This window comes from Ursus maritimus, assembly GCF_017311325.1.
Source record: "Ursus maritimus isolate PB19 chromosome X unlocalized genomic scaffold, ASM1731132v1 scaffold_X1, whole genome shotgun sequence".
In the NCBI taxonomy this organism is placed as follows: domain Eukaryota; kingdom Metazoa; phylum Chordata; class Mammalia; order Carnivora; family Ursidae; genus Ursus; species Ursus maritimus.
Window position 1 is genome coordinate 40,949,293 of NW_024423319.1, and position 23,113 is coordinate 40,972,405.

The window sequence follows — 23,113 nt, forward strand, 5'->3', positions numbered from 1 at the left end:
AAAAAAAAAAATAATAATGTTAGCTTCTAGCTATCCCTGAATTTTAAAAAAAATGCATTGTAGATGAGGGATATTAAAACAATTTCCTTTGAGTGATTGCATTTCTAATATATTCCTGCTGTTAGTCCAAGGGCAGCTTGATTTGTTTTTTATTATAAAATAGTATTATACAGAAAGTTATAGAGAATAATATAGCAAATACCCTTATACCTAGCCAGCCATCTTTTTCAATTCTTAATAGTTTCCGTATTTGCTTGATTAGGAAAATAATAGAGCCTTATCGATACACCTGAAGACTTCCATGTATCCCTTTTACCAATGCCATTTCCCTATCTCCTCTCCAGAGGTAACCACTAACCTGAATTTGCTACTTACCATTCTGATGCATGTTTTTGTATTTTTATTACATATTTATATATTCATAAACAACATTTAGTTTTATATATTTTAAAACTATATAGATGATATCATACTCTACATATCCTTCTACAACTTGCTTTTTTGACTCAATATACGTAGTGTTTTTTAAACCTATTTTAATAATATAAGGAACTATGTAGTATTCCGTTGTAGAAATATACTATAATTTACCCATTCTCCTGAAGATATTTTCTTCTTATTTTTGCTGTTACAGACAGATTTGCAACATTGTATGTATCTCCTGTTGTATATGTACAAGAGTTTCTCTAGGACAGTTTTCCAAACTTTAGGTTGGAATTAGTAGGTCACAACAAGCAATTTTTTTAATGAAACAAAATGGAATAGAATAGAAAATACCAAAGTACGTTCTATACAGTAAGGGTGATTACTGTTTCTGGAAGCTTTTGGTTTGGTTTTGTGTGCGTGTGCGTGTGTGTGGGTGCGCATGCGCGCACGTGTATGTGTGTGATACGTATGTGGGGCAGAATGTAAAATGCATTTCTTCCTATAGATCTCAGTAAAAAAAAGTTGGAAAAATACTGCTCTATTGCAGTGATTCTCAAATGTTAGTATGTACCAGAATCACCTGGCTTGTTAGAACACAGATTGCTGGGCTCCACCTTCAGAATTTCTTATTTAGTAGACCTGGAGTAGGGCCTGAGAATTTGCATTTCCAACAAGTTCCCATGACCTGCTGATGCTGCTGGTCTGAGTGACATTTTAAGAATTACTGTTCTAGATTACATTCCTAGGAGTGGAATTACTGTGATATAGGGTATGTATATATTCAACTCCATGAGCAGGGTTTCAGAAATCTCTTTCATATCCTTGCCAAGACTCTTTGAAATTGGACTTTTTATTTTTGCCAGTATAAAATGTTTGAAGGTATCTCATTGATTTAATTTGCATGTTTCTGATTTGCAATGAAGTTATGCTTATAATCATACATTTGTTAGCTTTTCAGTAATCTTGTGTGTTTTGCCTGTTCCATTTCTTTGCCCATTATTTGATTGTTTAGTTTGTCATATTATTTACAGAAAAAAAATTTTAAGTAGGCTCCACGTGACAGCATGGAGCCCAACACGGGCTTGAACTCAGGACCCTGAGATCAAGACCTGAGCTGAGATCAAGTCAGATGCTTAACCAATTGAGCCACCCGAGTGCCCCAAGAAATTATTTTTAAATTCTGGATACAAACACGTGTAGCTTATTTAGCAAATATATTCGTCCAGTGAGTGGCTTATCTTTTAAACATTATTTCTGATGTCCTTTGTTAACCAGAAGTCTTTCATTTTAATGTTATCAAGCCATCAGTATTTTATTTGATGGTCTGTGTGTTTTGAATCATTTTAAGGAAATCTTTTCCTACAAACCAATAAGAAGTACACAAACAACCCAATAAAAATGACCAGAAGATGTGAATAGGTAATTCACAGGGGAGAAAACAGGAATAGCCAATTAGCTATGAAATCTTATTAGTGATCAAAGAAATGCAAAATATAACTACAGTGAAAAACTGTTTAATACCCAGGAAGTTGGCATACCTTTAAAGGCCTGACAATGCCAAGTATTGGTGCACATACGGAGTAGTAAGAACTCTAATTTACTGCTGGGTGAATATAAATGAGGACAATCACTTTTATGAACATTGTGGCAATTCCTAGTAAAATAGAAGATGTTCATATACTAAGTCAGCAGTCCCACCCCTAGGTGTCTATCCTAGAGGAGCTCTTACACACGCACATTAGGAGATATTATAAAGATACTCACTGTAGCATTGTTTATAAACAACACACTTGTTCATCAGCAGGAGAATGGATAAAGCGTGGTATATTCATAAAACAGAATACAGTGTAGAAAACGAATAAAATATAACTACATGTATTAACATGCATGAAACTCACAAATAATATTGAATGAAGAAAGCTACTTGGTTTCAGCTCCAACACGTAAAGTGCTTGGAAGTTGTCACTCATGTCTTATAACAAGAAAAACAGCTGAACAAAGGAAAGAGCAATGACTGTTCCTGGACCCATCAGAGAATTGAAGTCACAGAGTAAACTGCAACCCCAAAATCTGGAGAGACAAGCAGTTACAGAGAATCACAACCCAGATCTTCTCATCTGGAGCAGAAAGCACTGGAGCCATGAACTGGGAGGGACACTTAAGTGGTAACCTTGACAAATTTCTGAAAGCAGAGTGTAGATTGTTTGACAAACTCTAGGGGCCTCGGTCTATGAGGGCCCTCACATTTGCATTGCTTTTAACTCCAGGAACCCCACTAGGTTCTCAAGAGGAAGGGCCAAGAAACAATCTCCTGTTCCTGACATGGAGAAGGGAAAAGAAATCATTTTGAAGTATATCAAGAGCTTCTGCCTACCAAAGGGATACCCAGCAAGTGAAACAATTTTACCAAAGCCTTCTCTAGCTTGTGAGAAGGAAAATTATCCAACTCCAGATGCCTCCAGCTTTCCTGTCTCATCTAAGAGAGAAAGAGAGGTAAAAAAAAAAAAAGCTGTAAAACACTTGTGAAGGTTACATGCTGGAGACACAGGCACACTAAAAGATTTGAGATTACGAGATTATGGAATTAGGAGATTACAGAATGTTTCCTTTGCCCCGCACTTTACCACCAAATCAATAGGGCATCAATACAATAACTATGGATTACAGCTGGAGACTTGCAAGGCTCCGACTCTATTTAAGGAGTTTTTAGGGAAACCCCAAAAAACGGGAGAAAAAACAAGGACATTAGAAGAAATTGAAACCTCTGACACCTGCAGCTAGAGTAAACACTAAACACAGCCAACTCCTGGCCAGATTAACATAAAACCTTATACTAATGCCCTGTTTACCTTAGTTCCTCTTAATTTGTACATCCTGTCCAGCTTTCAACAAAACAATCACAAAGCATGCTAGAAGAAAAACCACACTCTGAAGAGACAAAGCAAGCATCAGAACCAAACTCAGATATACAGGTTTTGGAATTACCAGATATATGGAATTTAAAATAACTATGTTTAATATGCTAAAGAATTTATTAGAGAAAATATGCAATATACAAGAACAGATGGGTAATGTAAGCAGATAGAGAGAAACTCAGAATCAGAAGGAGATACAGGAAATCAGAAACACTAAAAGAAATGCTTTTGGTACACTCATCAGTAGACTGGGAGTGGCCAAAGAAGGAATCAGTATGCTTGAAGACATGTCAATAAAAACGTCCCAAACTGAATTGCAAAGAGAAAAAGGACTGTACAAAATGGAAAATAATATCCAGGAACTATGGGACAATTTCAAATGCTATAACATACATGCTATTGGAATACCAGAAGGAGAATAAAGAAAAGGAACAGAAGAAATAGTTGAAGTAGGAATGGCTGAGAATTTTCTAAGATTAATGACAGACACCAGAGCACAGGTGCAGAATCTGGGAAGACAATACCAACCAGGATAAATACCCCCAAAATACACCTAAGCATATCATGTTCAAACACAGAAAACTGAGACAAAGAGAAGATCTTGAAAACACCCAGAGAAAACTCTTTACCTATAGAGGAACAATAAGAATTACATTGGATCTCTCTTTTTTAAGACTTTATTTATTTATTTGACAGAGAGAGAGACAGCCAGCCAGAGGGAACACAAGCAGGGTGGGTGGGAGAGGAAGAAGCAGGCTCCCAGCAGAGCAGGGAGCCTGACGCAGGGCTCGATCCCAGGACCCTGGGATCACGCCCTGAGCCGAAGGCAGACGCTTAACGACTGAGCCACCCAGGCGCCCCTACATTGGATTTCTCATCAGAAACCATACGAGCAAGAAGAGAGGACTGAAATATTTAAAGTATTGAAAGAAAAAAAACCACTCACCTAGAAATCTCTATCCAGCAAAACAGTCCTTCAAAACAAAAAATAAAGACTTTGTCAGGCAAACCAAAACTGAGGGAATTTGTCAGCAGTAAATCTGCCTTGTGAGAAATATTTATTTTTCAAAAAAAGGTTTTCCAGAGAGAAGGAAAATGATATAGGTCAGAAAACCAGATCTCTATAAAGAAGACCATAGGAGAAAGAATACATGAAGGTAAAATAAAATCTTTTTTTTCTTATTTTTAACTGATTTGAAAGATAACTGTTCAAAGTAATAATAACAATGTATTAGGCAATTATAGCATATGGGTAAATGAATGTTATAAAACAGGAATGTTATAAGGGATAGGAGGGAGGAATTAGTATGTGGTGTATATAACTGTTACAAGTTATCTGCATTACCAGTGAAGTGGTATAATGTTGAGAGTAGGCTTAGATTAGTTGTAAATGAATCTTTTAAACTCTAAGGTGACCACTAAAAATTATAAAATGAAGTATAATTAATATGCTGAGGGGGTGAAAATTACATCATAAAATGAGATCCATTCTCTACAATTTTTTCTACGAAGTAGAAACAGAGGGAACACTTTCTAACTCATTTTATGAAACCAGCCTTAGCTTAATACCAAAACTAGGTAAAATCATTAAATAAAGCAAACCTACAGACTGATATCTGTCATGATCATAGATGCAAAAATCCTAAATTTTAGGAAAATAAAAATATTTGATTAAAATATTTTGATTGAAAAATCAAAACATTAGGAAATCACATCTAACAATGTATCAAAATAATTATATACCATGATAAGGTAGGATTCATTCTAGGTATCTATGGCTGATTCTGCATTTGAAAATCAATTAATACAATCTACCACATCAACAAACTAAAGAAGAATAATTGTATCTTTATTTCAGTTGATGTAGAAAAGGCATTTGACAAGTCTAAAAACCATTCATGACAAAAAAACTCTCATCAAACTAAGAATAGAAGGAAACATCTTCAGCTGATAAAGAATATTTACAAAACCCTACAGCTAACATCGTACTTAATGGTGAGCAACTGGGTGCTTTCCCCTTTGATCAGGAATAAGACAAGGATGTACCCCCTCCCTACTTCTTTTCAGTATTTTACTAGAAATGCTAGCTAGTGCAGTAAAATAAGAAAAGAAAAAGTACACAGATCAAAAAGGGAATTGTCTTTTTTTCACAGATGACATGTATGTCTATGTAGAAAATTCCAAAGAATCAGCAACAACAATGTGAAATAACTACTGGAACTAATAAGTGGAATATAGCAAGTTTGGAGGATACAAGGTTTATATACAAAAGCCAGTTGCTTTTCTGTATACCAAGAAATGAACAATTGAAATTAAAATTTAAAACCCAGTACTGTTTTATAAAAGCACCACAAAAAAGTGAAATATTTAGGTATAAATCTATGAAAATATGTACAGGGTATGTACACAGAAAACTAAAACTCTGCTGAAAAATTAAAGAAGATGATAAACAAATGTAGAGATATTCTGTGTTCATGGATTGGAAGACCTAATATTGTTAAGATGTCAGTTCTTCCCAAATTGATATGTAGATTCCATGCAATCCCAATAAAATCCTGGCAAGCTATTTTGTGGATATAGACCAACTGATTATAAGTTTATATGGAAAAACAAAAGACCCAGAATATCCAACACAGTACTGAAGATGTACAAAGTTGGAGGACTGATACTACCCAACTTTAAGATTTACTATAATCAAGAAGGGTGGTGTTGGTGGGAAAAAAACATAGATCAATGGAGCAGAATAGAGACTCCAGAAATGGAACAGAATAGAGACTCCAGAAATAAGCTCACACAAATATAATGAACTAGTCTTTGACAGGGAGCAAAGGCAATTCAATGAAGGAAAGATAGTCTTTTCAGGAAATTGTGCTAAAATAAATAACTGGTTATCCACATTCCAAATAGGAATCTAAACACAGATCTTATGTTCTTTAGAAAAAATTTAACTCAAAATAGATCATAGATCTAAATGTAAAATACAATACTACAACACTTCTAGAAGAAAGTAGAAAATCTAAATGATCTTGTGTTTGGTGATACATTTATAGATACAACACCAAATGCATGATATGTGAAAGAAAAAAATTGAAAAATCAGACTTTGTTCAATTTACAAACTTCTGCTATGTGAAAGACACTTTTAAGAAAATCAAAAGACAAGCCACAGACTAGAAAAAAAAGTTTGCAAAATATGTCTAATAAAGGACTTGTATCCAAAATATACAAAGATCTCCTAAAACTCAATAGTAGTAAAACAAACAACCCAATTAAAAAATGGGCAAAATGTAGGAACAGACACCTCAAAAAGGAAGTTATATACATGTCAAATAAGCATATGAAAAGGAGCTCATCGTCATTTGTCATCAAGGAATTACAAAATAAAACAACAGTGAGATGCCGTTACACACCTATTAGAATGGCTAAAATTCACGATAAAACTGATAATACCAAATGCTCTTGAGGATGCTGAGCAACAGGAACTCATTCATTGCTGTTGCAAATCCAAAATGGTACAACTTCTTTGAAGTCAGTTTGGCAGTCTCACAAAGCTAAACATTGTTTTGCCATGTAATCCAGAAGTTACACTTTCAGTTATTTGCCCAATTTATTTGAAAACCGATATTTATACAAAAACCAGCATGTGAATGTTTATAATAGTTTTACTCATAATTGCCAAAAATTGGAAGCAATCAGGATGTCCTTCAATAGATGAATGGATACATTCACCTGTGCTGCATCTATACAGTGGAATATAATTCATCAACTAAGAGAAATGATCTGGTAAGCCACAGAAAGACATAGAGGAACTATAAGTATATTAATAAGTGAAAACCAGTATGAAAAGACTACATATTATATAATTCCAATTATATGCTTTCCAGAAAACACAAAAACATAGATACAGTAAATGATCAATGGTTGCCAGGAGTTCAGGGGGTTGGGAAAGAGGAATAGGTGAAGCACAGGGGATTTTTAGGTAGTAAACTTATTCTATATGATAATGTAATGGTGGATGCAAGATACACATTTGTCAAAACCCATCAAACTCTATAGCATAAAGAGTGACCCTTACTGTACACAAATATTAAAAAATCATTTGAGAGGTAGGAGAACCCTAGGAAAGAATGCAGACTATGACAAGAGAATCTGTGTTACAAGTATGTGAAACAACCTCAGTGAAGGTATGGGGGGGTGAAAGGTACTGACTCAGGTATCTTTGGAAATATGCGGAGTCTAGAAGACTAAAAACAGAGCTGCACATAATCATTGTACCCTAGTTAATAAGGTTGTGTCTCATGGGGGTAGTGGTTAGCAATCTTGATACTGGTACATACGTATAATGAGATGGAACAGTTAAATAAATGGATGGCAGATGGTGGGAGCCATGTTTCTCACTGGTGGAATTTACAGATAAGCAAAGGAAAGAAGCTAGAATGATCCATTTAATGGTTTAGAGTTAGAGACATCAGTATGAAATCATGTTTAACTTAACATAGATATAGATGGTTACATATAACATATTTATAGATATGTACAGACACACAGGTTAGTATAAACATAAAATTTTTTTCTTTGTCAGCTGAGAGGATCTAAATGAAGTGATACTTCAGTAGCAACAAGCACATTCAGGACCCAAATCTTAGTTTGTAAGACCATTCTCTAATGAAAGGAACCAAGGGGGCATCTGGGTGGCTCAGTTGGTTAAGCGTCCAACTCTTGATTTTGGCTCAGGTCATGGTCTCAGGGTGGTGAGATTGAGCCCTGCATTGGGCTCTGTGCTGAGCGTGGAGCCTACTTAGGGTGCTCTGTCTCCCTCTCCTTCTGCCCCTGCCCCGGCGCTCTCACTCTATATATCAAAAACAAAAACAAACAAAAAAAACGGAACCAGGCCTCCTTAGAGAAATGACTGACTCTAGTACTGGGGCGGGAAATATACAAGATGAGACTTGAGCATTTTGTAGTGACAGAAAGTAGGAAAGTGCTGAAAATACCCACATAAAAACACTGTTGGGTATATGTCAGAGGAGCACAGGAGCCAACTGAAAGAGTTTCCAGTGACCCAAACTGGAACAATTTGTGCAACAAACTTTGGTAAATTAATATTGGATTATAACCTAAAGTATAGGATAAATAGCTATGACTCCATATTGATAATAAATAAAGTGATTGAGTAAATCAGATAATGGGGGGAAAGAGGCAAATATCCCACAGAAGATTCTAAATAATTTGTGTAGATGCTCCATCGCAAACCAGGGGACCATAACTTTCCACTTCTTAGTTTTGAGCTCTTGAGTGACTTTCAAACAGTGCAGTATGGAAAGGCAGGAAAAAAGGGTAATATTGCAGTGTAGAAACCTAACAAACACTGCCTCAGCTAGGTAATCAAGGCCAACATCAACAGTCATTAATCGTGTCGATAGCATGCATGCTTGATATGATGTGATCAAAACTGCACTTTCCTCTCTGGTCTTCCTTCTCGTAATCCATAACCCCAATCTAACCATGAGAAAAACAACAACAAAAATTCTAATAGTGGGTCATCCTACAAAATACCTGACCAGTACTCCTCAAAACTGTCAAGATTTTTAAAAACATGAGAAATGGCCACAACCAAAGAAGAGACTGAAGACACAGGAAAACTAAATGTACTGTGGTATCCTGGATGGAATCCTGAAACAGAAAATGGACATTAGGGAAAAACTAAGGAAATCTAAATAAACTATGGACTTCGGTTAATAATAAGGTATCAATATTCATTCATTCGTTTTAACAAATGCACCATAATAACATAAGATGTTAATAATAGTGGAAACTGGGTGTGGAGTATACAGGAACTCTTCTCAGTTTTTCTGTAAATCTGAAACTATTCTAAAAAATAGTCTCCTTTTTAAACATTTAAAACAGATACTGCAGAAGAGTGCATACAATGTAATACTATTTATATGAAGTTCAAAACATACAAAATAATACTGTATATTGCAGAAGGATGCCAGGAAGTTTCATCTTGTATTATCACTTGGAATATCTGTTTTTCTGTTTCACAGAAATGTTTATCTTCTTTTTGAGCCTAGCTGTGTCTTTGTGCATACTTTTTTATACATGAATATATTAGTGTGTTGTTGATACATACATACATATATACCCATGTATATGGGTGTGTGTGTGTGTGTGTGTGTGTGTGTGTGTGTGTGTGTGTGTGTTTGGAGCAGAGAAGATAAATCCAAGCAAGAAGTGACCAAGCCACCTTGACCAGAAGTCTTCTTGATTTTTTAAAAGTGTTCATGTCAAAGGGAACAATTTTAGTATGGATCTTTCCTACTTGGTGAGAAACTTGCTGTATATTCCACATACTTCTTCCTACAGTTATTTAATTTGACAATGCTTTTATGTTAAGTATTTCAGAGCCAAAAGTCTAGATCACCTGAATTTACTTAAGTGAATCACAGGTCAGTTAATCTGTGCCTTTGCCTTTAAGATACAAGTATAGTTAAATGCTAAATATGTGAATATCTAGCTTCTAAAGTCTTTGAGACATAGTCTCTTGCTTATTATAGTGTTTAATATATTTATTCGTGTTTCAGTGGTGAGCATATTTAAGAGGGCTCTGTTTTCTGGCTCTTTGCTTGTGCTGCTTCTATCTGAATCTTAAGTTCCATTAAACTATAAAGGATATAATTTATTCCAGCTAACATATAGAGATTTTTTCCTCCATCTTTTTTTTATAGTAGTAAAACACGTAACTTGAGATCAACCCTCTTAACAAAATCTTAAGTATGCATTACAGTATCGTTAACTACAGACACAAGGTTGTATAGCAGATCTCTAGAACTTTTTCATCCTGCATGACTGAACTTTATAAACGTTGAACAGCAACTTCCCATTTCCCTCTCCCCTCAGTCCCTGACAACCACCGTTCTTTTTGCTTCAATGAGTTTGCCTACTGTAGTTACCACATATAAATGAAATCATGTAGTATTTGTCCTTCTGTGACTGGCTTATTTCACTTAGCATAGTGTGCTCAAGATTCACCCATGTTGTAGCATATGACCAGATTTCCCTCTTTTTTCTGGCTGAATAATATTCCATTGTATGTGTGTATACCACATCTCCTTCATCCATTCATCCGTGATGGATGTTTCTACCTCTTGGCTATTGTGAACAGTGTTGCAACAAATGTATGTGTTCAGATATATCTTTGATATTCTGATTTTAATTCTTTTGGATAAGTATCTGGGAGTGGGATTGCTGGACCATATAGTAGTTCTATTTTTAATTTTTTGCAGGACCTTTTTACTGTTCTCCATAGTTGCTGTACCATTTTACATTCTGCCAACAGTGTGCAAGAATTCCAATTTATCTACATCCTTATCAACTTATTTCCTACACATGTTCTTTGGAAAAATGTCTATTTAGGTCTTTTGCCCACTTTTAAAAATTGGCTTATTTGTCTTTTTGCTGTTGGGTTCTAAGAGTTCCTTATATATTTTGGATATTAACCTCTAATAAGATATATGGTTTCTAAATATTTTCTGCCATTCTGTAGGTTGCCTTTTCACTTTGCTGATTGTTTCCTTTGCTGTACACAAGTGTTTCAGTTGATTTAGTCCCACTTTATTTTTGCTTTTGCATCCTGTGCTTCTGATGTAATATTCAAGAAATCATTGCCAAGGCAGTGTCATGAAGCTTTTCCCTTATGTTTTCTTCTGGGAGTTTTAGACTTTCAGGCCTTATGTAACTTTAATACATTTTGAGTGGATTTTTGTGTGTGACATAAAATATGAGTCCAGTTTTATTATTTTGCATGTGGATATCAACTTTTCCCAACACCATTTGTTGAAGAAACTATTTTTCCTCATTGTGTTTCTTGCCCTCTATTGATCAGTTGACCGTATATGTGTGAGTTTATTTCAGGGTTCTATTCTGTTCTGTTGGTCTATATAACTGTCTTTATGGTAGTTTACTGTTTTGATTACTATAGATTTGTAATATGTTTTGAAATTAAGAGGTGTGAGCTCTCCAGTTTTGTTATTTTTCAAGATTTCTTTGGCTATTTGGGGTCTCTTGTTCCATATGAATTTTAGGATTGATTTTTTTCTATCCCTATAAAAAATAACTATTGGGATTTTGATAGGAATTGAATTAAATCTGTAGATCACTTTAGGTAGTGTATAAATTTTAACAGTATTGTCTTCCAGTCCATGAATATGGGACAATTTTGCATTTATTTGTGTCTTTAATTTCTTTGAGCAATGTTTTGTGGTCTTCAGTGTACAAGTCCTTAACTTCCTTGGTTAAGTTTTTTTTTTTAATTGAAGTATGATTGACATATGAAAAGCTGTACATATTTTTTTGGTTGGGTTTTTTAGTATCAATTTTTAAAAAGATTTTATTTATTTGAGAGAGACAGAGATAGCAACAGAGAGCAAGAGTGGGGAGGAAAGGGAGAAGCAGGCTCCCTGCTGAGAAGGGAGCCCAATGTGGGGCTTGATTCCAGACCCTGGGATCATGACCTGAGCCAAAGGCAGACACTTAACCAGCTGAGCCACCCAGGTGCCCCAGTATTTTATTTACATTCTAGTTAGTTAACATATAGTGAAATGTTGGTTTTAAGAATAGAATTTAGTGATTCATCACTTACATATAACACTCAGTAAAGCTGTATATATTTAATGTATGCAGCTTGATGAGTTTGAAAATAAGTGTACACCATTAAACCATCACCATGTACAGTGCCCTAAACTTAACCATTATCTCTAGAAATTTCCTCCCTCCTTTTTCCTTTTGATAATAACACTTAACATACGATCTACCCTCGGAATACATTTTAAGTATCTAATACAGTATTGAAAACTGTATGCACTATGCTGTACAGTAGATGTATAGAATGTATTCATCTTGCATAAGTGAAACTGTGTGCACTTTGATGAACATCTCCCCAGTTACCCCTCCTCCCAGCCTCTTGGTAAACATGATTCTACTCTGCCTTTATGAGTTTGACTGTGTTAGATGCCTGATATAAATTCCCTTTTAGTATTCTACAAATAGTATTTGTTCTTCCGTGTTTGGTTTATTTCACTTAGCATAGTATCTTCCAAGTTTTTGTTGTAGCAAATGACAGGATTTTCTTCTTTTTTTAAGGCCAAATAATATTCCATTGTATTTACACACATTATCCATCCGTCAGTGGACATTTAGGTTGTTTCCATGTCTTTGCTATTGTAGATAATGCTGCAGTGAACAAGGGAATACACCTATTTCTTCCAGATTGCAATTCCAGTTCTTCTAGATATATACCCAGAAGTGGGATTGCTGGATTGTATTTTAGTTCTATTTTTAATTTTGGGGAGGAAACTCCATTCTGTTTTCCATAGTGGTTGCCCCATTTACATTCCCACCAACAGCATACAAGGTTTAGAATTTCTCCGTATCCTTACCAACACTTGTTGTTGTTGTTGTTGTTGTTGTTGTTGTTGTTAATAGCCATCCTAACAGGTGTGAAGTGATTCATTGAGGTTTTGATTTGCATCTTCCTGATGATTAGTGATATTGAGCATCTTTTCATATACCTGTTGTCCATTTGTGTCTTTTTTGAAGAAATGACTAATCAGGTCTTTTACCCATTTTTAAAATTGGGTTATTTGGGATTTTTTTTTGTTATTGCATTTTAGGAACCCCTTATGTATTTTAGATATTAATCCTTCATCAGCTATATGATCTGCAAATATTTTTCCTATTCTGTGTATTGCCTTTTCACTTTGCTGATTTTTTTTTTGCTCCTAAGTTTTCTATGTGTCCTACAACTTGACTGAATTTATTAGTTTTACCTGTGTTAAAACAATTAATTGTGGAGTCTTGAGGGTTTTCTACACATAGGATCTTGTCATATACAAACAGAGATAATTTTACTTCTTCCTTTCCCATTTGAATGCCTTTTATTTCTTTTTTCTTGTCTAATTGCTCTGGCCAGGACTTCCAGAACTAGATTGAATAGAAGTGACAAGAGTGGGCATCCTGGCCTTGTTCCTGATATTAGAGGGAAAGCTTTCCAGTCTTTCACTGTTCATCATGACATTAGCTGTGGGCCTTTAATATTTGGCCTATATTATGTTGAGGTAAATTCCTTCTGTTCCTAGTTTTTAAGCATTTTTATCATGAAAGGGTGTTGGATTTTGTCAAGTGCTTTGTCTGCATCTATTAGGATGACCATGTGATTTTTATCTTTTATTCTGTTAATGTGGTATATCACATTGATTTTTGTATGTGGAACCATCCTTGCATCTCAGAGATAATTCACTTGGTCATTGTATATGATCCTTTTAATGAATTCATTTTACTACTCTTCTGTTGAGAATTTTTGCATCTGTATTCATCAGGGATATTGGCCTGTAGTTTTCTCATAATGTCATTTTTTCCCTTTCAATATCAGGGTAATGCTGGCCTCATAAAATTAGTTTGGGAATGTTCCCTCCTCCAGTTTTTTGGAAGAGTTTGAGAAGGATTGGCAGTAATTCTTTAAATGTTTGGTAGAATTCACCCATGAACCCATCTGGTCCTGGGCTTTTCTTTGACCTCCCAGCAAAGGAGGTTTTTGATTACTAATTCAATCTCATTACTAGTTCTAAATCTCTCTAGATTTTCTATTTCTTCATGATTTAGTCTTGGTAGGTTGTGTGTTTCTAAGAATTTATCGTTCTCTTCTAGGTTATCCAATTTGTTGGCATATAGCTGTTCGTAGTAGTCTCTTGTAATCCTTTTTATTTCTGTGGATTAGTTGTAACATCTCCTCATTTATTCCTGATTTTATTTGAGTCTTCTCTCTTTTTTCTCAGTCTAGTTAAAGGTAGTCAGTTTTGTTGATCTTTTATTTAAAAAAAAAACACCCAGCTTTTAGTTGTTTTTTTTCCCCTAATCTCTTTTATTTCTGCTTTAATCTTTATTTCTTTCCTTCTATTATCTTTGGGCTTAGTTTGATCCTTTTTCTAGTTCCTTAAGCTATAGAGTTGTTTATCTGAGATCTTTTTCTCTTCTCTTCTCTTCTCTTCTCTTCTCTTCTCTTCTCTTCTCCTCTCCTCTCCTCTCCTCTCCTCTCCTCTCCTCTCTTCTCTTTTCCTCTCTTCTCTTCTTTTTTTAAGTAGGCTCCAGTGCCCAAGGTGGGGTTTGAACTCAAGACCCTGAGATCAAGAGTTGCATCCTTGATCAACTGAACCAGCCAGGTACCCCTGAGATCTTTTTTTTTTTTTTTAAGATTTATTTATTTATTTATTCGACAGGATAGAGACAGCCAGCGAGAGAGGGAACACAAGCAGGGGGAGTGGGAGAGGAAGAAGCAGGCTCATAGTGGAGGAGCCTGATGTGGGGCTCGATCCCACAACGCCGGGATCACGCCCTGAGCCGAAGGCAGACGCTTAACCGCTGTGCCACCCAGGCGCCCCAAGATCTTCTTTTTTAATATACACATTTATGACTATAAAATTCCCTCTTAGTACTGTTCTTGCTCCATCCCATAAATGTTGTTATGTTGTGGTTTCATTTTCATTTGTCTCAAGAAATTTTCTAATTTCCCTTCTTATTTCTTCTTTGACCCATTGGTTGTTCAAGAGTATGATATTTATATTTCCACATATTTGTGAATTTTTTAGTTTTCCTTCTGCTATTGGAAGTGAGATATTGAAATGTCCTAGTATTATTGTGTTGCTATCTATTTCTCCTTTCAGTTCTTTCAATGTTTGCTTCATATATTTAGGTACTCTGATGTTGGGTGCATATATATTTATAGTTGTTATATCTTCTTGGTGAATTGACACTTTTGTCATTATGTAATGTCCATTTTTGTCTCTTGTGACAGTTTTGACTCAAAGTCTATTTTGTCTGATAAAAGCATGGCCACCCCTGGTTTCCTTTGGTTATCATTTGCATGGAATATCTTTCTCTATCCTTTCATTTTCAGCTTATATGTGGCCTTAAAATATAAAGAGTTTCTTGTAGACAGCTGTAGTTGGAACTTGTTTTTTTGTTCATTCAGCCACTCTGTGTCTTTGATTAGAGGGTTTAACATACTTATTTGTGAAGTAATTATTGATAGGAAAGGACTTACTATCACCATTTATTATTTGTTTTCTGTTTTGTAGCTCATTTGTCCCTCTTTTCCTCTCTTGAGGTCTTCCTTTGTGTTTCATTGACTTTGTAGTGATGTGCCTTTTTCCTTTCTTATTTTCTTTTGTTTATCTTATATAGGTATTTTCTTTAGGGTTACAGTGGGGCTTCCTTAAAACATCTTATAACAATCTATTGTAAGCTGATAAGAACTTAAGTTTAATTGCATTTGAGGGCTCTTTGTTATTTTCTTGAATGTTCTTTTTTTTAATAACATCCCATTCATAATAGAATATTGTCTCATTTCTCTGATAGTATTAGTGATGATTTTTTTGAAGTTTTCTTCACCCTGCATGGTCTGTTTTTTTCATTTGCTTTCATTTCTGTTTGTTCTGTTCTCTCTTTAGCGTTAGAGGCTTTCCTCAGATGGCTGGTAATCTGTGCCCATATTTATGAGTAGGGGCCAAAAAGCAGATTGGAAGCTCTGAGCACACGAGCGGCCCTTGTTGACTTTTAGTTTCATTTTAAAGTCATCTCTCTGGCCCATTTGTTGGAGAAATTCCTGATGCCAAACCAGTATTTTTTTTTATCTTTTCTCTTGGGGCTAATCATATTTAGTGTGCATTATTTCTCTTAATCTCCTTGTGTTCAGATATAGTATTTATACCCTCATCTGTGTCTGGCATTCTCCATGTTCAGAAAATGAGCTGCCACTATTCACCAAGATTGGGATTGGCCTTTACCTAGTAGATAATTTTAGGGGAAGATATTTAAGATCCAGTTGGCTTTTAAACAACTTTCAACCTACACATCTTATCTTAACCTTATCCCTTTACATTCATTCCCAGAGGTACCTGAAGCTATCAGTTCCTAAACTGTTTGAGGATTCTTAGGTATATACTAGGTTGGTTCCTGGCTTTCCCCACTGCTGCTTTAAGATTCAGCTTTCTTGTCTACACTTAGCTAATTATTTTCCAGCTTCCAGAATATTGCTGCTATTGCCTCCTTTCCTTGTTCTTTCTGATCTTGTGGGTTTGTGGGTTTTTTTTTTTTAAGTCCCTGTAGTTTTAGAGAGTTTTCTGGAGGGAGTGAAATTAGATGCATATATTCAATCTGCCATCTTTATCTGAAACTAATTCTAACCGAAGTGAAATCGTTGCCTTACCTCGCTCATGTGATATTTCTGTTGATCCTCGGTTTATATTAGGTGTTATACCTGAAGAACCTTAGCCCTCGGGTGACTGAAAGAGATCTTGTCTCATTGTTCGCTCGGTTCCAGGAGAAAAAAGGACCACCGATTCAATTCCGAATGATGACTGGACGAATGAGGGGGCAGGCTTTTATCACCTTTCCCAGTAAGTAGCTTCATCTGGATAATTAATTATAGCATCAGTTCATTGGAGATTATTTATACCCTCTCTAATTTAAATCTAGCCCTTTATTTTCTCCATAATATATAAGAAGCATGTGCTTGAACAAGCACATGGGAAGAAGGAAAGAGAAGTAAGGAAAGTATGTTTTCAGTGTTCCTCTATCCTCCCTCTGTGCTTCCTCTCCTCCATTGACAGTACATGACCGACCACCTTATCCCATTGTCCTCAGTTTTCCTCAATCTCGGCACTTCCTTCTGTCTATCAAAATGTACTTTCCCTTTGCTGATGACAGTATTTCTAGTTCAATTTATAATTATATTACTTATTAATATATTGGATTCTGGTCAGAATACTTGTACTTGCCTTATGCCCTATTCCTTTGGGACTAAGAGACTATAAGTTAACATGCTGATTCACTAGTAATCCATAATTAACTAGTGAATGATGTTAAATTCTTTTAACAATTGTTTCTATCTTAATACATGACTTCAGTATCCTCATTAAAAGAGAACAATGATACAGGAATTTCATTTTCTATAACAGACCAGACTGTCTCTTTTGGTGGAAGCTGGGTAGGAGCTATACCTTTCATTATCCCTAAACTATCATTACTTATAAATGGCCTAGTAGTCTATGCATGGGCAAGTGCTTTTACATGTAAGCAGTACCAAAACTGCCCTCCACTTTTTTCATATGTTCTTATACCATCTTTCCTAGCATGTTAAAGGTTTGTGGATCCTCTATACTAATGGTTTTCAGTCTTTTCAGGTGTGAGGGCCCTTTTTAAACTTAAAATATATTTCACTGACCCCAAGCTAATATCCATTAATTGAAAAAATATATAATAAAAAGATTTTATAAACTAAGTACTTTAAAGTGAACATTTGAAATAATAATATTTTGAAATAATAACATTTGAAAATTCATAGTATATACATATGTGATACATAAATTGGTTTAGTCTAAAGACATTGCTTGTCTACCTATGATTTCACAGACTCTGGGCAATAATTCCACTTCTAAATTTACCACATCCAGACTCTGAGGCCCATAAATTGAAAACTCCTGCTATACACTGTATACTCCCATACCTCAAGCATCCATATGCCTACAAGAATTCTTTAACATATTTATCCCAATGAGGGCTCCCACTCTGCCATCAAAAGAAAAAAGTAACAAAATGTCCTCAGTACCATGATAACGTCTTTTATTCATGTCATCCAGTTTGAAAATGATTTCATTATCATAATACCTGTAATCTGTTATCTAAGGCAGAGGTTAATATATTATTAGTTGTATAGCTTAGCTTTCTTTGGCACACTGTCTGTATTCTTGTTTCTTTGACCTTATCTTTGAATTAGGAGACACTCTCAAACATCCATTTTAAGTTTTTATTGTCATTATTCTTAACCATTAGTTTAATCTTGCTGAGTTATACAAATTTGAGATTATGGAAAAGATAATAAAATTAAATAACTATATAGCCTTATAGCCTATATTTAACTCCAAGGCAAAACAACATAAACTAGACTTGGAATAGAACTGAATTATTAAGCCCTATGTAAATTGATGTTTTTCCTTTCTCTTCTAGATAAGGAGATAGCAAGGCAAGCATTATATCTAGTAAATGGATATAAACTACGTGGGAAAATATTGGTGATAGAATTTGGAAAGAACAAAAAGCAACGGTCGGATCTCCAGGCTGCTTCTCTCATATCATCTGCTACAGATAACACTACAGAAATCAGTGGTAGCTAAAAGATATATAGATGGTGAGTCCCAGGAGGTCTTCCTTGCATCAGAATCTTGGATTTAGAATTTGTGTATAGATAGCAATTTGTTTGGTTTTGAAGAAGAGAAACTAATTGAGGGAGAGAAAAACTAAGATAATCCCTCTCAGTTTCAGAATGAATTGGTAGAAAACATTTTTTATAATCAAAGACTATATAGGACAGAGTATGAAGTGTAGGGTACAAAGAATATCATTTTCTCAGGATAAATTACAAGTGATTATTTCTAAGGATTTTTTTTTAATCTTTATAATTTATCTGGGGTCTTCAGTATTTGTCCATAAAGATAACATTCTTTCCAAGATCGCCTCCTACATGCAGAACTAAAAAACTAATAAAATGTTGAAATACTTATTTACTAGAGCTCATTTATCCCTAATTATATCCACGTAGTAAATAAATGACCAAGACCCTGGGTCTAAACATCAACAAATGCTGTTGAATGACAACTATCAGCAGTGACAATATGTTTTTTCATAAGTCAGTCCACATATTTAGTGAATGCTTCCACATAAAGTTATCAGTGTCTTCAAAAATTTATATATTTTTCTAATGAAATCATTTAGGTCAAAATATTGATGTTCTCATAGTCATTTAAGCTAGCTACCATTGAGTAATCACTGAATTCAAAGCAATAAACATTGAATGACTATCTAATATATGTTATATATTAGGTATATGAATTTTAGGAGAGGAACATACTAGCAAACAATACTAAAAGTGGGAAGAAAGCATTCTCTAGAAGAGAGCCACTCATTTCCAAATCCCTCAGTTGTTTGTAGTTGTTGGAGAATAGAAGGAAAATATGATATAGAGGAAGTAGTACAAACTTTGGAATCAGGCCTGTGTTTGAACTTCACAGCCACACTTATCACTTTGTGACCTTGGCAAGTCACTTAATCTGAGCCTCAGTTTTCTCATCTATAAAATGAGGATAATAATACTACTTACCTCATTAGGTTGTAAATATTAAATGAGATGATACTATTTTGGCTGAAGAATAGGAAGAAAAAAAATGAAGAAAGTTGAACAGAGAGTAGGACCGTTAAGCACTCCAACATACTTGTAATGAGAGGACCAGAAAAAGAGAAGAGAAAGAAAGAAGCAGAAAAAATATTCCAATAAATAATGGATGTAAATGTCCCAAATTTGATGAGAAACATTAGCCACACATCCAAGAATTTCAACAAACCCCAAGTAGGATAAAGAAGAAATCCACAGACACATCATAATAAAAATGCTAAAATTCAAAGACAAAGAGAAACTCTTGAAAGTAACAGGAGAAAAGTGAAGCATCACTTACAAGAGAATCCTAATCAGATTAACAGCTGACTTCCCATCAGAAACAATGGAGTGGCAGTGGAGTAACATATTCAAAGTGCTCAAAGGGAACAACTGTCAATATAGAATCCTATATCCAATAAAGCTGTGTTTTTAAAAATGAAGATAAAATGTAAGTCTTCCCACATAATCATGAACTATTGCTGCCAGCAGACCTGACTTACAGGAAATATTAAAGGAAGTTCTTCAGGAAGAAAACAATGACTTCTGATAATAATTTAAATCTACACATACAGAAAATTAGCATGGGTAAAGGTAATTACATAATTAGAAGAGACAGTCTAAATGCATTTTTCTTCTCTTAATTGATTTAAAAAGTAATTTTATAAAGCAATATGTACATAGTTGCATTGTTGGGTTTATAACATATAAAAATGCAGTATATTTGCCAATAATAGGACATAGGAGGTGGGTGGAGGCAAAGCTATATTGGACTGTAGAAATGACTCCAGATGGTAACTCAAATCTACGGGAACAAATGAAGAAAACAAGAAATGGGAAATAAGAATGTTAATATAAAAAACATCAAATATTTATTTGCTCTTTCTTCTCTGAGCTTCTTTAAAAGACCTAAACTTATATCAAGTAATAATATAACAGTGTATTGTTGGGTTAATAATGTGTAGAAAGAATATGTATAACAATAATAGTACAAAAAAGTGAGGAAAGAAATAGAGTCATATAGGAATAAGGTGTTTATATCACTGGAATTAAGTTTGTATATATCTGAAGACAATTCAGTTAAGATTTGTATGGTAAACCCTAGAGCAACCACTAGGAAACTAACTGAAAATATATAGTGAAAATATTATTAAAGAAATTTAAATTTTTCATTAGAAAATATTCAATGCAAAATGACGAATAGAGGAACACAGACCAAAACAAACAAACAAATAAACAAACAAACAAACAAACCTCCAGAGACATATAGGAAACAAACAGTGAAATGGCAGTCTTAAGTCCACCTATGTTAATAATAACAGTAAATATGAGTAGATTAAACAATCCAATAAAAGGCAGAGAGTGTCAGACTGGGAAAAACAAGAGTCACCTCTATGCTATTTGTTGGAGTCACACTTTATATTCAAAGATACAAACAGATTGAAGGTAAAAGGATAGAAAGAAATATTGGGCAAATGACAACTCTAAGAAAGCTGGAGTGGCTATACTAATATCAGATAAAATAGACTTTAAAACAAAAAATGTCATTAGATACAAAGAGTGACATCTTATTTTTTTTAAAGATTTTATTTATTTATTTGACAGAGATAGAGACAGCCAGCGAGAGAGGGAACACAATCAGGGGGAGTGGGAGAGGAAGAAGCAGGCTCATAGCGGAGGAGCCTGATGTGGGGCTCGATCCCATAACGCCGGGATCACGCCCTGAGCCAAAGGCAGACGCTTAACCGCTGTGCCACCCAGGCGCCCCAAGAGTGACATCTTATAATGATAAGAGAGTCAACCCATCAGAAAGAGCAAAATTATATATGCACCTAACAACAGAGCACCAAAATACATGAATCAAAAACTGAATTAAATGAAAGGAGAAATCCACAAGTCTACAGTAAGCGTTGGGGTATTCAGTATCCCATTTTCAGTAATAGAACAGTTAAATAATAAACAAGGAAGTAGAAGATTTGAACAGTGCCATAAAACTAGACCTTAAAGTGATCTATGAAATACTTTAGCCAGCACGAACAGAATGCACATTCTTCTCAAGGGCACATGAAATATCTCCAGAAATAGACCATATCATAGACCATAAAACAAACCTCAGTAAATTTAAGTGGACTGAAATCATGCAAAGTATGTTTTCTGACTCCATGGGATGGAGTGAGAAATCAATAACAAAGTTGAGGAACTCATAAACATGAATTAGACACACTTTTTAAATGACAAATGGGTCAAATAAGAAATCACAAGGGAAATTAGGAAATCCTTTGAGATGAATGGAAATGAAGACATGGCATCCCAAAATGTGCGCTGCACCAAAAGCAATGCTTGGAGAGAAATTTATAAATACTAGTGCCTATATTTAACAAGAAGAAAGATCACATATCAATAACCTCATTTTATGCCTAAGACACTGGGAAAAGAGGAGCAAACTAAGAGTAAGCAGAAGGAAGGAAATAAAAAATATTAGATAAATAAATGACAGAGAATACAAAAACAGTAGAGAATGTCAATGAAACTAATAGTTGGTTCTATAAAAAAAGATCAACAAAAGTGACAAACCTTTTGTTAGATTGACCAGGGAAAAAAGACTCAAATTACTAGAATCAGAGGTGAAGGAGGGAACATTACTACCAACCTTCTAGAAATAAAAAGGATTATGAAGGAGCCCTATGAACAATTACATAACAATAAATTAGATAAATGAAATGGAAAATTTCCTAGAAACACACAAACTACTGGAACCAATGGAAAACAAAATCTGAAAAGGTCTATAACAAGTAAAGAGGTTAATTAATAACTCTTAAAAATACCCACAAGAAAAAGCGTAGGCTCAAATGGCTTCTCAGATAAATTCTAGCAAACATTAAAGAATTAATACAAATTCTTTACATACTCTTCCAAAAAGTAGAAGAAGGAACACTTCTATTATATGCTACAAACATGGAAGAACCCTGAAAGCATGCTAAATGAAAGAAGCCAGTCATAAGACTATATAATTATATCATTCCATTTATATGAAGTATCTAGAATTGGTAAATATATAGAAACAGAGAGTGGATTAGTGGTTGCTCAGGGCTGGGGGTGATAGCTGAATTGTATGAGGTTTCTTTAGAAGTTGATTAAAATGTTCTAAAATTGTGGTGAAAATTGTACAACTTTATGAATATACTATAAATAATGAATTGTATACCTTAAATAGGTGAATTGTATTTTTATGAATTATATCTCAAAGTCACCAAAAAAAAAGAAATTGGATACAACCAAACTGTCCATCAATAGGAAAATGAATAAATCATGACACATTCATTTAGTGGAATACTATACATCCATTAAAATAATGGGGTATATCTATGAATACATTCTAATCTGTATGATGTGCAGAATTTTGTATTAATTTAAAAAGCAAGAAATGGTATAATGTGAATGCATTTTATAAACAGAAGCACTTGTATATGTATGATACATGTGTATATAGGTATTTCTGAATAAATTTAGGA

The 23,113-nt window shown here is 34.5% G+C and overlaps 1 protein-coding gene across 4 annotated transcripts in view; it reads left to right on the forward strand.

Moving 5' to 3' along the window:
• RBM41 (RNA binding motif protein 41) overlaps window positions 1-19,679 on the forward strand; it is a 54,690-nt gene extending 35,011 nt beyond the window's left edge. For all 4 annotated transcript variants that reach the window (XM_040629418.1, XM_008697231.2, XM_040629422.1 and 1 more), the window contains 2 exons: window positions 16,644-16,791; window positions 18,401-19,679. In XM_040629418.1, the coding sequence (XP_040485352.1) occupies window positions 16,644-16,791; window positions 18,401-18,567 (315 nt within the window). In that variant the 3' untranslated portion in view covers window positions 18,568-19,679. The remainder of the gene's footprint in view (window positions 1-16,643; window positions 16,792-18,400) is intronic.
• The last annotated feature ends 3,434 nt before the right edge of the window (window positions 19,680-23,113 follow it).